The following is a 13,120-nucleotide window of genomic DNA, read 5'->3' on the forward strand; positions in this document are numbered from 1 at the left end:
AAAGAAAAAAATCAGGGCTGGGTATGGTGGCTCATGCCTGTAATCCCAGCACTTTGCAAGGTTGAGGCATGCAGATGGCTCAAGGACAGGGGTTCAAGACCAGCCTGGCCAACATGGCAAAACCTTGTCTCTACTAAGAATACAAAAATTAGCCAGGTATTGGTGGCATGTGCACCTGTAATCCCAGATACCCAGGTGGCTGAGGCATGAGAATCACTGGAACACTGGAGGCTGAGGTTGTAGTGAGCTGAGATAGTACCACTGCACTCCTAAGTGACAGAGACTGGGTGACAGAGCAAGACCCTGTCTCAAAATTTTTTTTAAAAAAATGAGGCAGCAGAGTTCATTTCGTGTCATTCATCTCAGAAAACACTGACTGGTCCTCAACTGGAGTACCTTGCAAAGGTGAGAGTGGCAACAACGATGTCGGGGCGGGGGAAGTGCAGACTGGGTAAGAAGGGATAGAGGGCAGGAACCCACATAGGGGACCATGTGTGTGTCCTAGGCTTGCCATGCTATGGGATGAAACTGAAAAGTAAAATGCAGAGGGGTAGTAAAGAGAACTCAATAAACTCCCTGGCGAAGTGTCAGTAAGATATCACACTTGGTTTACTCACTTGGGATACAGAAATGGAAGAAAGGAAAATAATAGAAGTTTCTGTGCATTTCCATCACTGGGAAAAGTGGGCCAAGTAAAAACTGGAGTTTCTGTTTGGATCTGAGGAAGAAAGGAAATGATGACTTGAAAATTAAACCTACTGGGTTTCTAACATTTTAAGAGTAAAAAAGTCACTCATAAGATGGGCCTGACTCACATAGGCACTAGGGGTATCAGTCTGTGGAGCTAAGAGTCAGTTAAAAATTTAATACCACAGTTTCCAATTCATGACTATCACTTTTTCTGACCAAGAAATTAAACTGTTCAAGTGTCAAGGTGAGGACCACAGGGATTTGTATCTTTCCATCTCTCTTGGGCACTGAATAACCTCTATTGTTAATGTTTTAATACAAGTGACTCTTAATTAAAAGTAACACACTGTACATTAACATATATGTGCGTCAGCCCAGGCTGTACTGCCTCAGATTCAGTTGCCTATACCAAATGGTAAGCAAGATGCACTTTGGGGCTGGGCACAGTGGCTCACGCCTGTAATCCCAGCACTTTGGGAGGCCGAGGAGGGCGGATCATGAGGTTAGGAGATCAAGACCATCCTGGCCAACATGGTGAAACCATGTCTCTACTAAAATACAAAAAATTAGCCGGCCACGATGGTGCGCGCCTGTAGTTCCAGCTACTCGGGGGGCTGAGGCAGGGAAATCACTTGAACCTAGGAGGTGGAGATTGCAGTGAGCCGAGACTGCACCACTGCACTCCTGCCTGGGTCACAGAGCAAGACTCTGTCACAAAAAAAAAAAAAAAAAAAGAAAAAGAAAAAAATAAAAAGATACACTTTGGGAAATAAGCCACTCTATGTTTCAAATCCATTCATTTTACCTGACATTGCTTAAATACATTATCATACAAGAAATTGAATAGGAAAATTTTGTTTTAAATTTAAAAAAACAAGCTTCCCAAATGAACAGTACATTGTTATGAATTTTTTGGTTATGAGAGAAAAAATGTCTGAATTTCAACTAATTTTCTTGAACAAACTTTTAGGACATTTTCATGAGGAGCTATTGGGAATTGCTTGATTCTCTCAATGTTCCTTTACTGGAGTCTGGCAGATGAGCAACATGAGCTTTTTTCTTCTCAAAGTATTGGGTTTAGGAGCAAAATCTGTGCTTGCTGCTTGTGCCAGGTCACGGACCAGCACCCCGGCCAGCCTCAGGTTGCCTAGACACTGCAGGGGCTGCATCTCCAGGCTTCTGTCTCCTTCCTGGTTCCCTCCCTAGTCTATGCCCGGGACGCTTGCGGTGCCCTTCCTGCTAGGCTGGCTATCCCCTCCCCACTGTCTGCCTCCTTCTCTTCTAACTGCCTTATGTGCCCCCCAGGGCAGAACCACTGGCCCATCTGACTGATGGCACCAGCCTGGAGCCTTCCTTTCAGCTGAAACTCAATTACAACTGTCGTGGCCTACTCCGTAGCTCCTTGAGATCCAGTATAATAAATATAATCAAACATCAGTCAGAATGGTTTAAAGAGGATTAATCTTTAAACTTTTAAACTCTTTTCTAATCCATTAATTTTTAGTATTCAAGAGTAAAAATAACAATTTATTTCCACTGGATATTGAGACTTTTGTTTTTAACAAGGAGAGAAGACAGCAATCCACACAGAGAAGGGAATACAATGTAAAAACCTGATCTTGCAAAAAGTCTCTTTTCTATTTTTATGTTCTTAAGATTTGGTTGTGGTATTTGAGGACAGTCATTTCATTTCTCATGCATCCTCTTCTCTAAAGCTTTTCTTTGAAAACAGTTTGGCCAGGCATAAAATGAATGCCTAAACAGTCCAAATAAAGTTATGCAGGCTCTCCCTCTCAGTCTCTTTCTTTGAGGTCTGTAAGCCTTTGGGCAGAGGTCCTGAATTTGAATCAGCTGGAAATTTTTCAGTTTTGCCTTTTTACCCTCATGGAGTCTCTCCAAGGGACAAATCATTAACTCTTATTTAACAAAATAATTATTAGCCTTTCAATTTATTTACAACTTCCCTTTTAAAGAACCCTTATCTTCCAGACCCAGCTGCCAAAATTCTCCAACAGCTATCCCAAATTAGTCAACAAAGAACCCGTGGCGTCACCAAAAAGGGAGGCAGTGTTCATGAAATTAGGTTCTGGGGTTTAAGAGATGAGTCCTGTAATGCAGGCGCCTAATCTGAAGATACAAAATTCCAGCCAAGGTACAGAGCTTTCCTTCTACCTAAAATTTGGCTTGAGAAATCAAGTTATTAAAACAAACCAGCATAGAGCACTCCAATACATCACCTTGTCTAAGAAATCTGGCTTCTTTTAAAAATACTAATTGAAATTGCAAGTGTTCTAATTAAAACGACATCTGCCTGGGTCTGAAGAAACATATTTTGAAAAGCAGAGAAGATATGTCTCTAAAATGTCCTCATATCTACTTAATAAAGTGAAGCTTCTATGTTTCCAAGAATGAAAATAGCACTTCGCCTTCCTGGGTTGCACTGGAGTTTATATAGTCTTGTATCTTTCCCTGGACAGAGATGCGATTCGTCAGGGTCAAGAACACAAGTAAAGAAGTTGCCTACGGTGCCGTGCGATCAGTGACCCTCAAGAGGTCTGTTCCCTAGAACGGGGCACCCATATCCCAGAGCGTTTTGTCACATGCCAGACATTAGCATGAGACACAAAAATAATGAAACATGCACGTATCTATTTTAACTGACAGGAGTCTAAATGTTTTGTAGAGTGCCCTGTTTTGCAGTTTTTCCAGCAGACAATGGGAGTGCAATGTGATCCTCAGGGCACAGAGAGGATCATGACTCGGTGCGTTTCCATCCTGGCTGCGAAATTTAGACAGACTTTGAGGAATGATTTCCTGAGTAGCATTTGTAACGATGTGTCACGGAACTAGAGACATAGCTGTAGGTGCCTGTTTACTCCCCAGCTCATGCTCTCATCATTAAGGATTTGGTTAAAAATGCATCTCAAAGTTTCGATGAAGAGCAGTATTTCCAGGCTTAGAATTCCCAGAGTCCGTTGCAAGATGACTAAATAAAAGAGAATCTTTATAAAACTTTGTATGTAACATTCAGGATGGTATTGATATAAGGAAGATTTTCCCTGTTCTCCCCACCCCTCACCCCAGTTCTCCAAAGGAAAAAACATTTCTCACTAAGACACAGAATGGAGGAAGGAGTTTTGTAATTCTATAGGGATCAGTCTTTATTTTCACTCAAATAACATTTTTATGTTGTCCTTTAAATATCACCAGGAATCTCTGTCCGAAACAGTCTTTACAACGCGCAGATCATATCTTTTATCTGAATATTTAAAACAAGCAAGTAAGGAAGCTTGAAAGGATGGCCCTAACTCCCCCTGCACCCCTCACCTCCTTAACCTCCAGAATGAAGGAAAAGGATGATCTGAAGTCCCCTGTAGGGAAAGAATAACAATGAATTTTACTGCTTACAAAATAACAGACTCCCAGGCAAGAAACTGCCCTGGTTTTGTTCCTGATTTCATTGGTGGGAAAGCGTGAGTTGTGTACCGCTGGCTACACAGGAGGGCGCTGGGCTCCCATCCCTTCCCTCTCTCCAGGCGGATGCCTGTGTTTGGGAAGCAGCCGATTTCCCTAGGAAATGGCCCCATCCTGACCCCAGAGAAAGTCATAAGCTGTGTTGTGCTCCTTCTGAGGTTGGAATGGGGACAGAGGGCATTGCCTGGACAGAAGCTCAGCTAGCTGGTAAAGTGAAAGGAAAGCCCGATGTGAAAAGTGGACTATAGAACAGGAACACGTGGGGGCATCAGTCAAAGGAAGATTCTTACACATCCTTCCCAGTGTGGTAGAGCAGCCATCCAAATGGGAGCAGAACATAAGGAAACAGTCCTGCAAAGCACAGAAGGATGAGGCCAAAGGGTGATGGCAAACTGGGAAAGGGCCAGGCTCACGACACAGAAGACAGGCCCTTCTCTTCAGCCTCAGGAGGGTGCAGGGAGCTAGGAGGATGCTTGCAGCATCCTGGCCCTGGCTCTCCTGCCGGAAACTGTGGCAAGCCGCCAGAGCCCAGAGCAGCCAGGGGAGGGGCTCTGCGAGCTCTGCCAGTACCCACGGTGATGCGGTGGCACCGCCAACATGAACCTTTGGCAGTGACTGAATCACACACAGAAAGCAATACTATTTCCTTCCCAGTCTCAAGCCTCTTCCACAGTGGCAGCAGAATGAATTTGATTGGAGTCTAGATTGGAGAGAGCATCTAAGCTGTATTTCTTTCCTCTGTTGTCTGGACACCGTGGAAAGAGACAGACACAGACATCCCCTCTACCTCTTCCTCTCTCTATTTGGATTCCCAAAACCTCCTTCAGATCTGCTCTTTGAATAAATATGTTGTGTTATTTATCCACCAGTTAATTAATTCAGTAACTACATACTGAGTGCTTGTTATGAGCATGGCAAAGTGCCAGACACAGTCAGACATAAAAATAAATACATCACCTGACGCCTGCTTATTATTTCATTTGGGGGCAGACATATGCACACACAAAGAACACAAGAGACAATGTCAGGATAAAATTACACAACGGAAATCTAAGATAAGTGAGAAGATTTCTTATCAAATAGGTGCTGCCCACTGCAACTCTGGGTGCAGAGTGTGGCCTTTATCAGGAAAAGCCACTGCAAGGTGGGCTTTGGATGGTGGTGGCAGGTAGCAAATGCAAGCTCATGTATGCTTTAAGTGTTTGGTTTCTTTGAGTTTGTTTGTTGGTGGAGAGATGGGATTTGCCTAAGATAAATATCTGCCATCTACATCAGGAACTGTCCATGTGCTGAAATGGGTGGCATATAGCTAAACTTTTTGTTGAAGCAATACAATATCGTTCACTCTTTTCATTGAAGTTAATTAATACCATTCCTTTTTAAAATCTGTACTCAGAAGTATAATTAACATTTTTTGAAGGTTGCAAAGAAATGTATGGATGTTCATTAACTTCGGCTACTATTCCATGCCAGTAGGAAGAGCACAAAGCTCTATCAATAGCATGCTTATTGCTGGTTCCCAGAGACATACACATAACTATGAAAACAGCTCAAATGGAAAGGTGAGGGAGAGGCAAAGCGTGTTACATTCTCTAGTGCTACTGTATGATTCTCATTAGACCTTATGGGGCAGGGTGATTATTGTTCAATAGCCTATTTACAGTTTTCCCAATAATGGAGTCTAAGGAAGAGGAACCATTCCTTAGTTGCAATTGTGGTAGCCTGCTTGCTCCAACTGCTAAGTAACAGAATGATCTAAGAAAAATTCTATTTTAAACTGAAAATCCAGAGCTAGTGATGGAAAAGATCTGGATTCCTTCTGAAATCCTCAGTGTCTTCACGCATCTAGTAAATTTCTGGAGAAAACCAACTGGCTGTTAGAGTCTTCACTTATTTTTTAATTTTTTAAATTTAAATTTTAATTTTTGAGATTGAGTCTTGCTCTGTCACCCCAGGCTGGAGTGAAGTGGCGTGACCTTGGCTCACTGTAACCTCCACCTCTGAGTTCAAGCCTCAGCCTCCCGAGTAGCTGGGACTACGGTACACGCCACCATGCCTGGCAAATTTTTGTGTTTTTAGTAGAGACAATGTTTCGCCATGTTGGCCAGGCTGGTCTCAAACTCCCGACTTCAGGTGATCCACCCACCTCAGCCTCCCAAAGTGCTGGGATTACAGGCGTGAGCCACTAAGCCCAGCTGATTCTTGGCTTTTTTAATAGCAAACTCTTTTCTTTAGTTAATGTTTTATTTAATTTCCCTAGTGTTTTGCTGACTTGGAGGTCATGTTAAGATGATGACAAGGCAGGAAAAATTGAGTTCGGCCATTTTTTCCCCAGCATCTTCACTGCTTTCTCTCTGGTCCTCACTGTCCTCACAGTCCCTACTGTGGATCGGGCATTGTTCTAGGTACATGGATATGCCAGCAAATAAATAAGACAGAACTCCCTGCTCTTAACAGGCTCACCTTCCAGTGGGGAAGGATGTAAAAGACACAAGATGACTAAGTAATACGTGATATATTAGAAGGGAATTGGGGCTGTGGAGAAAATTAAGCAGGGAAGGGAGCTGAGGGTAGGATTTTAATTACGGTGGCCAGAAAAGCTTCTCTGGGAAAAATGTGAGGGAGGTGAGGACTGGGCTGCATGAACACCAAGAGGAAGAGACTCCAGGCAAAGGAAGCAGCAAGTTCAAATTCCCTGAGGCAGGATCTCAGAGCATGCAATACAGAAATCACAGTGAACCAGTGGCTGCAGAAAATTTATTGATTTTGTGAGGACTAGGTGGGGTTGGAGAGGTCATAGGGAGCTTCCACGTCTGCTCTGCCGAGACTTGATTTTATGCTGAGATGAGGAGGGTTTGGGGTGGAGAAGGGACATGCTGTAAGGTTTCAACAGGATGACTCTGGTTGCTACTGTAACAGGAGTCCATCTAGGTTGAAGGCAGCACAGGGAGACTAGGTAAGGGGTTGCTCAGAAATAAGCCAGGAGAGAGATGATGGGAGCTTTGGACCAGAAAGACAGCAATGAAGAGGAGGAGGTGTCAGAGTCTGGGAAAATTCAGAAGGAAGACCAGATGTGTTGATGGATTGGGTATGAGGTGGATTGGATATGAGTCAATGAGGATGCCAAGGTGTCTGTCCTGGGTCCCTGCAAGAATAACTGGCCATTTTCTGGGGGAAGATTGTGGAAGGGTCAGGTCTGGGAGAGACCCTGGTTGTGGACATCTTATATCTGAGACACTCTTACGAGATTCAGTGGAGAGGATGGGCAGACAGTTGGACACAGGATCTGGGGTTCATGCTGGGGATAATCTGTTTGGAGTGACCAGAATACAGATGATCTTCAATGCCATGAAACCATATGATGTCACCCTAGCTTTCGGTGAGAGGTGATAGAGAGGAGAAGAGGTCCAAGATGAACCTTTTGTTGTTGTTCTTCATTCAAAGTCACTGCAGCTTTCTTCTGTGTATAAAGTTCTGTATAGCATTTTCTTACAAAAACCACTGGATACAATATTTAAAGTTAAAGAGTTAGCAAAGGTTGCATTCCTCTCTCTTACATAGAATCCAGTATTGTTTTTGTTAAATTCTGCTCTTTTCAGTCAAGAAAAAACTTACTGATTTCATAAAGCCTGTGACTTAGATATTTTCCCCTCTACTTTTAAATGACTGGCTCTGTTTCCTGTCCGGTGACATTTGATAGTAAAGGTTTAGCTGAACACGGGCAGTATAGTGATCTAAATGTTCCTGTCTCAGAAAGAGGACTAGGTAACTGGCTTTTGAGAAAGAAGGGATGCCTAGGAGCTGGCAAACCAATCAATAGTTCACTGTTTTGTTATATTTTAATCCACCAAAAGAAAGAAAACCCACACAAACACACAATACCAAGTAGTTAGCATCTAGGCAGTAGACTGATTAGCTATTGATTTTTTTCTCCATTTTTTAAATAGAAGGGATAAATTTTATTGGAAATGCCAGTGCTGTCCTGTCTGAAACAACTGTGAAGCAACAACAAAAATAAAAGAGTATATGGAAAGAGTACCTTGACTTTGTAAGCTAACGACCTACTTTAGATATACCAAGTCTACAAAATCCACAGATAACATTTAAATTTAAACTCCAACTAAGTATAAACAGCAAGTAGCAAGCTTATTTCCTGTTGTATATGTATGGCAAATAATTGCATTTATTAGACACGGATTTGCAGTCTGGTCTTGCAGTGAATAAACAAATGGCTGCAGACCTGAAAATATTACGGCTTTTCTTGGAGGATATGACAGGGATTGTGAATCGGCAGGAGGAAAAGTGGCTGCTTCCCAGAGCCTTTTACAGGACCTCTGTAATCTGGATAGGGGAAAAACAATCATGTATCTATGAAAAATTTGTGTCTGAAATTTGGAGCCACACCTCAACTTCCAGTTGCCCCAGGAATGAATTTTGGGCTCTTTGCCTATTGTACCCTAATTTCTCCCAGTTCCCCAGATCACCTGTACCCTTGCCACAGTGGTGGTCCAGTTCCCTTCTGCTGCCCACTGACACCCGTTCTCTGCATTTGGGCTGCCAGATCTCATGCTGTAATGGGACTAATGACACTACAGAAATCATATCCTCAACACCAGATGCCTACCAATCAGAACAATGGCCTGTGGAGACTGTGTCCTCCTCTGAGAGGGCCCAGTAGATTCATCTTTCTCCAGGGCATCAATCCATCTTGGCCTTGGCACCAACCCACCTACAGAGGGAGGCACCAAAAGGCCTCTCCAATCTTGGCTCCCAGCACTCACCCTGCCAGGTACACGAGGTCCCTAGAAGGCCTAAAGCCCACTGGTCTGCTCTCAGTTCCCTCTCTAGGGGCTGTGTGCAGAGGCTGCCCCTTTAACTTGGGATTCTTTCCCCCCAGATCCCTCCATTGCTTCCTGTCGCACCCCCTTTAAGTCTCCAGTGTTACATTCCCAATCACCCTTATCTTGACCTCCCACTGAAAATCACAACCCTAAACTGGATATCCACATATGGAAGAATGAAAGTGGACCCTGATCTCATATAATATACAAAAATCAACTAAAAATGGATTTTAAGACTTTAAAATAAGACCTAAACTATAAAAATCCTAGAAGAAAACATAGGGGGAAAGCTATACGACACTGCCTGGGAAATGATTTTTTGGATTTGACTCCAAAAGCTCAAGCAACAAAATAAAAAAATAGACAAATGGGATCACATCAAACTCAAAAGCTTCTGCACAGAAAAAAAATAACTGAATGAAGGCACAACCTACAGATTGGGAGAAAATATTATTTGTAATCAAAAATATAATTATGGGTTAATATCAAAAATACATAAAGAATTCAAGCAATTCAATAGCAAGAAAACAAATAACCTGATTAAAAAATGGGCAAAGGATATGAACAGACATTACTCAAAAGAAGAAACACAGATGTCCAGTATGAAGAAAGGTTCAATATCACTAATCACTAAAGCAATGCAAGTTAAAGCCACAATAAGCTATCACCTCACACCTGTCAGAACGGCTATGATCAAAAATATAAAAGATAACAAGTGTCAGTGAGAATGCAGACAGAAAGAAACCCTTGTGCATTATTAGCAGGAATGTAAATTAGCACAGCCATTAAGGTACTGATTAGAAAAACAATATATAGTTTCCAATATGTAAAAGCTAAATACAGAATTACTGTATGATCCAGTAATCCCACTTCTGGGTATATATCCAGAGAATCTAAAATCAGTATGTCACAGAACTATTTATAGCTCTTATGTTCATTGGAGCGTTATTCATAATAGCCGAGGTATAGAAGCAACCTAAGTGTCCATCAATAGATAAATGAATAAGTAAAATATGGCATATATACACAATGGAATACTACTGAGCCATAAAAAGGAAGGGAATGCTGTCCTTTACAACAACATGGATGAACCTGGAGGACATTATGCTAAGTGAAATGAGCCAGTTACATTTGTACACATACCACATGGTCTCACTTAAATTTAGAATCTAAAACAAATGAATTTAAAGAAGCATAGGCTGGGGGCCGGCGGCTCACAACTGTAATCCCAGCACTTTGGGAGGCTGAGGTGGGTGGATTACCTGAGGCCAGAGTTTGAGACCAACCTGGCCAACATGGTGAGACCGGGCCTCCACTAAATAAATGCATAAATTAGCTGGGCATGGTGGCACTTGCCTGTAGTCCCAGCTATTCGAGAGGCTGAGGCAGGAGAATTGTCTGAACCTGGGAGGCAGAGGTTGCAGTAAGCCAAGATCACACCACTGAACTCCAGCTTGGGAAACAGAGTGAGACCACATCTCAGCAATTTGGGAGGCTGAGGTGGGTGGATAATGAGGACAGGAGTTAAAGACCAGCCTGGCCAAGATGGTGAAACTGTCTCTACTAAAAATACAAAATTTAGCCAGGTGTGGTGGTAGGTGCTTGTAATCACAGCTACTCGGGAGGCAGAGGTTGTAGTGAGCTGAGATCGCACCACTGCACTCCAGCCTGGGTGACAGAGTGAGACTCCATCCCTCCTTACCTCAAGAAAAAAAAGACTTTGTAGAAGCAGAGGGTAGAATGGTGGTTATGAGAGACTGAAGGGTAAGAGGAATAAGGAGATACTGGTCGAAGGGTGCAAAGTTTCACTTAGGAGGAATAAGTTTTTTGAGATTTATTGTGCATCAAGGTGACTATGTTAATAATAATGTATTTTATATTTCAAAATTGCTAAGAGTAAATTTTCAAATGTTCTCACCAAAGAAAAGGTACTTATTTGAGGAGCTGAATATGTTAATCAGCCTGATTGAATCAGTTTACATTGTATACACTCAGGTTGAGGATCCCTTACTCAAAATGCTTAGGACCAGAAGTGTTTCAAATTTTAGATTTTTTTTTTTGGATTTGGGAATATTTGCAGAATACATACCAGTTAAGAATACTGGTGGAACATCCCTAATCTAAAAATTCAAAATTGGAAATGCATATTGGAGGGAGCATCATGTGGACCCTCAAAAAATTTCAAATTCTGCAGCATTTCAGATTTTGGACTTTTGGAACAGGGACCCTCAACCTGTATACCACAACATCACTTTGTGGCCCATGAATATATATAATTATAACTTACTAGTTTACCATTAAAGAAATACAATCCTCATGCTAAGTGAAAAAAGTCAGACACAAAAGTCATATGTTCTACGATTCCATTTGTACAAAATACCCAGAATAGGAAGATCCACAGAGAGCAGAGTGGTGGCTGCCAGGGGCTGGGGATGGTGTTGGAAAGTGACTGCGAATGGACACATGGTTTGCCTTTGGTGTGATGAAAATGTTTTGAAGCTTGACACAGGTGATTGTACAATATTATGAATATACTAAATGCCACTAAAATGGTAGACTTTAAAGGGGTCAATTGTATGTTATGTGATATCGTCTCAATTAAAATGAAATTTGCAATCTCACTGATCACCCTTTACTCAGTTCTATTTTGTGATTCATTTGTTTAGTTTGCTGACTGAACATCTCCTTCTCTTGAATGTAAACTCCACAAAGACAGGGCTTCCTGTCTGTTTTGCTTATTGATCTAATCTCTGGGCCAACAGGCCTGGCACAAAGCAGGCCATAAGTCTTGTTGAATAGATAGACGAATGTATTACCTCTTCCATGCCTTGTCAATAAAGAAATCTCTGTATTTCTTGAACAGCAAATTAAAGAGAAATGATTTCTTAAAAGAATAGGATTATAGGGTTAGTATGGTCTTATGCAAAATAAACTTAAAATAGAGAAGAGAAGAAAAGTCATGTATATCCATCAGAATTCCTCTGTTCACCGCATGGGAAACAAACAAACAGACTGCCAGAGATTCAGAGGATTGGGACAATGGTATCAAGTGCTGAGCATTGAGGTCCTTTTCAATTTGCAAGGATTAGAAATGTCAACAAGCGGAGAGATCCAAGATGGCTGATCACTAGTAGCTCAGGATTGTAGCTCCCAGTGAAAGCACAGAGAATGAGAGGACGCCACACTTTCAGACAAATTTTTGTTGCTCACGCACCAGGAAATTCCCAGTGGAGGAGCCCCATGGGTCACCAGCGTGACTCTTGCAGCCGGCGAGGTGGTTTTGCCGCTGTCTTGGTGTGGCAGTTCTTGGTGCAGAGTCAGAAAAGCACTGACAATCATAACACTGCTGTTTTGGCTGGCGCAGTGGGTTGCTCAGATTTTAGCACTGGGAATCAACAAGTTGGACGTCCACTCAGAAACCCAATTATAAAGACAGTAATTATAAAGACCACAGATGGATAAATCTATAAAGAAGGGAAGAAAACAGCCTAAAAAGGCTGAGAATACCCAAAATCAGAACGCCTCTCCCTCTACAGGGGATCACAGTTCCTCATCAGCAACTGAACAAGGCCTGATGGAGAACGAGTGTGTTCCATTAACAGAAGCAGCCTTCAAAAGGTGGATAAAAAGAAGCTTCTGTGAATTAAAAGAACTTGTTCTAACCCAATGCAAAGAAACTAAGAACTCTGAAAAAAGGTTTGACGAAATGTTAACAAGAATACACAATTTAGAGAGGAATATAAGTGAATTAATGGAGCTGAAAAACATGAGAACTTTGTGAACTATGCACAAGTTTTAACAGCCGAATCGATCAAGCAGAAGAAAAGATATCAGAGGTCGAAGACCAGCTTAATGAAATAAAACGAGAAGACAAGATTAGAGAAAAAAGGATAAAAAGGAATGAGCAAAGTCTCCAAGAAATATGGGACTATGTGAAAAGACCTAATCTAGGCTTGATAGGTGTACCTGAATGTGATGAAGAGAATCAATCCAAGCTGGAAAATACGCTTCAGGATATTATTCAGGAAAACTTTCCCAACCTAGCAAGGCAGGACAATATTCAACTCCAGGTGATACGGAGAGCACCACAAAGATATTCCTCAAGAAGACCAACC

The 13,120-nt window shown here is 42.0% G+C and overlaps 1 protein-coding gene across 1 annotated transcript in view; it reads right to left on the reverse strand.

Moving 5' to 3' along the window:
- The window catches only part of LOC108295990 (catenin delta-2), a 688,803-nt gene that overhangs the window by 14,424 nt on the left and 661,259 nt on the right, over positions 1-13,120 (reverse strand). Inside the window, exon 17 of the mRNA XM_017518360.2 lies at positions 12,220-12,360. Within this exon, the coding sequence (XP_017373849.2) occupies positions 12,220-12,360 (141 nt within the window). The remainder of the gene's footprint in view (positions 1-12,219; positions 12,361-13,120) is intronic.

Source organism: Cebus imitator, unplaced genomic scaffold (assembly GCF_001604975.1).
Source record: "Cebus imitator isolate Cc_AM_T3 unplaced genomic scaffold, Cebus_imitator-1.0 Scaffold674, whole genome shotgun sequence".
Classification (NCBI taxonomy): Eukaryota; Metazoa; Chordata; class Mammalia; order Primates; family Cebidae; genus Cebus; species Cebus imitator.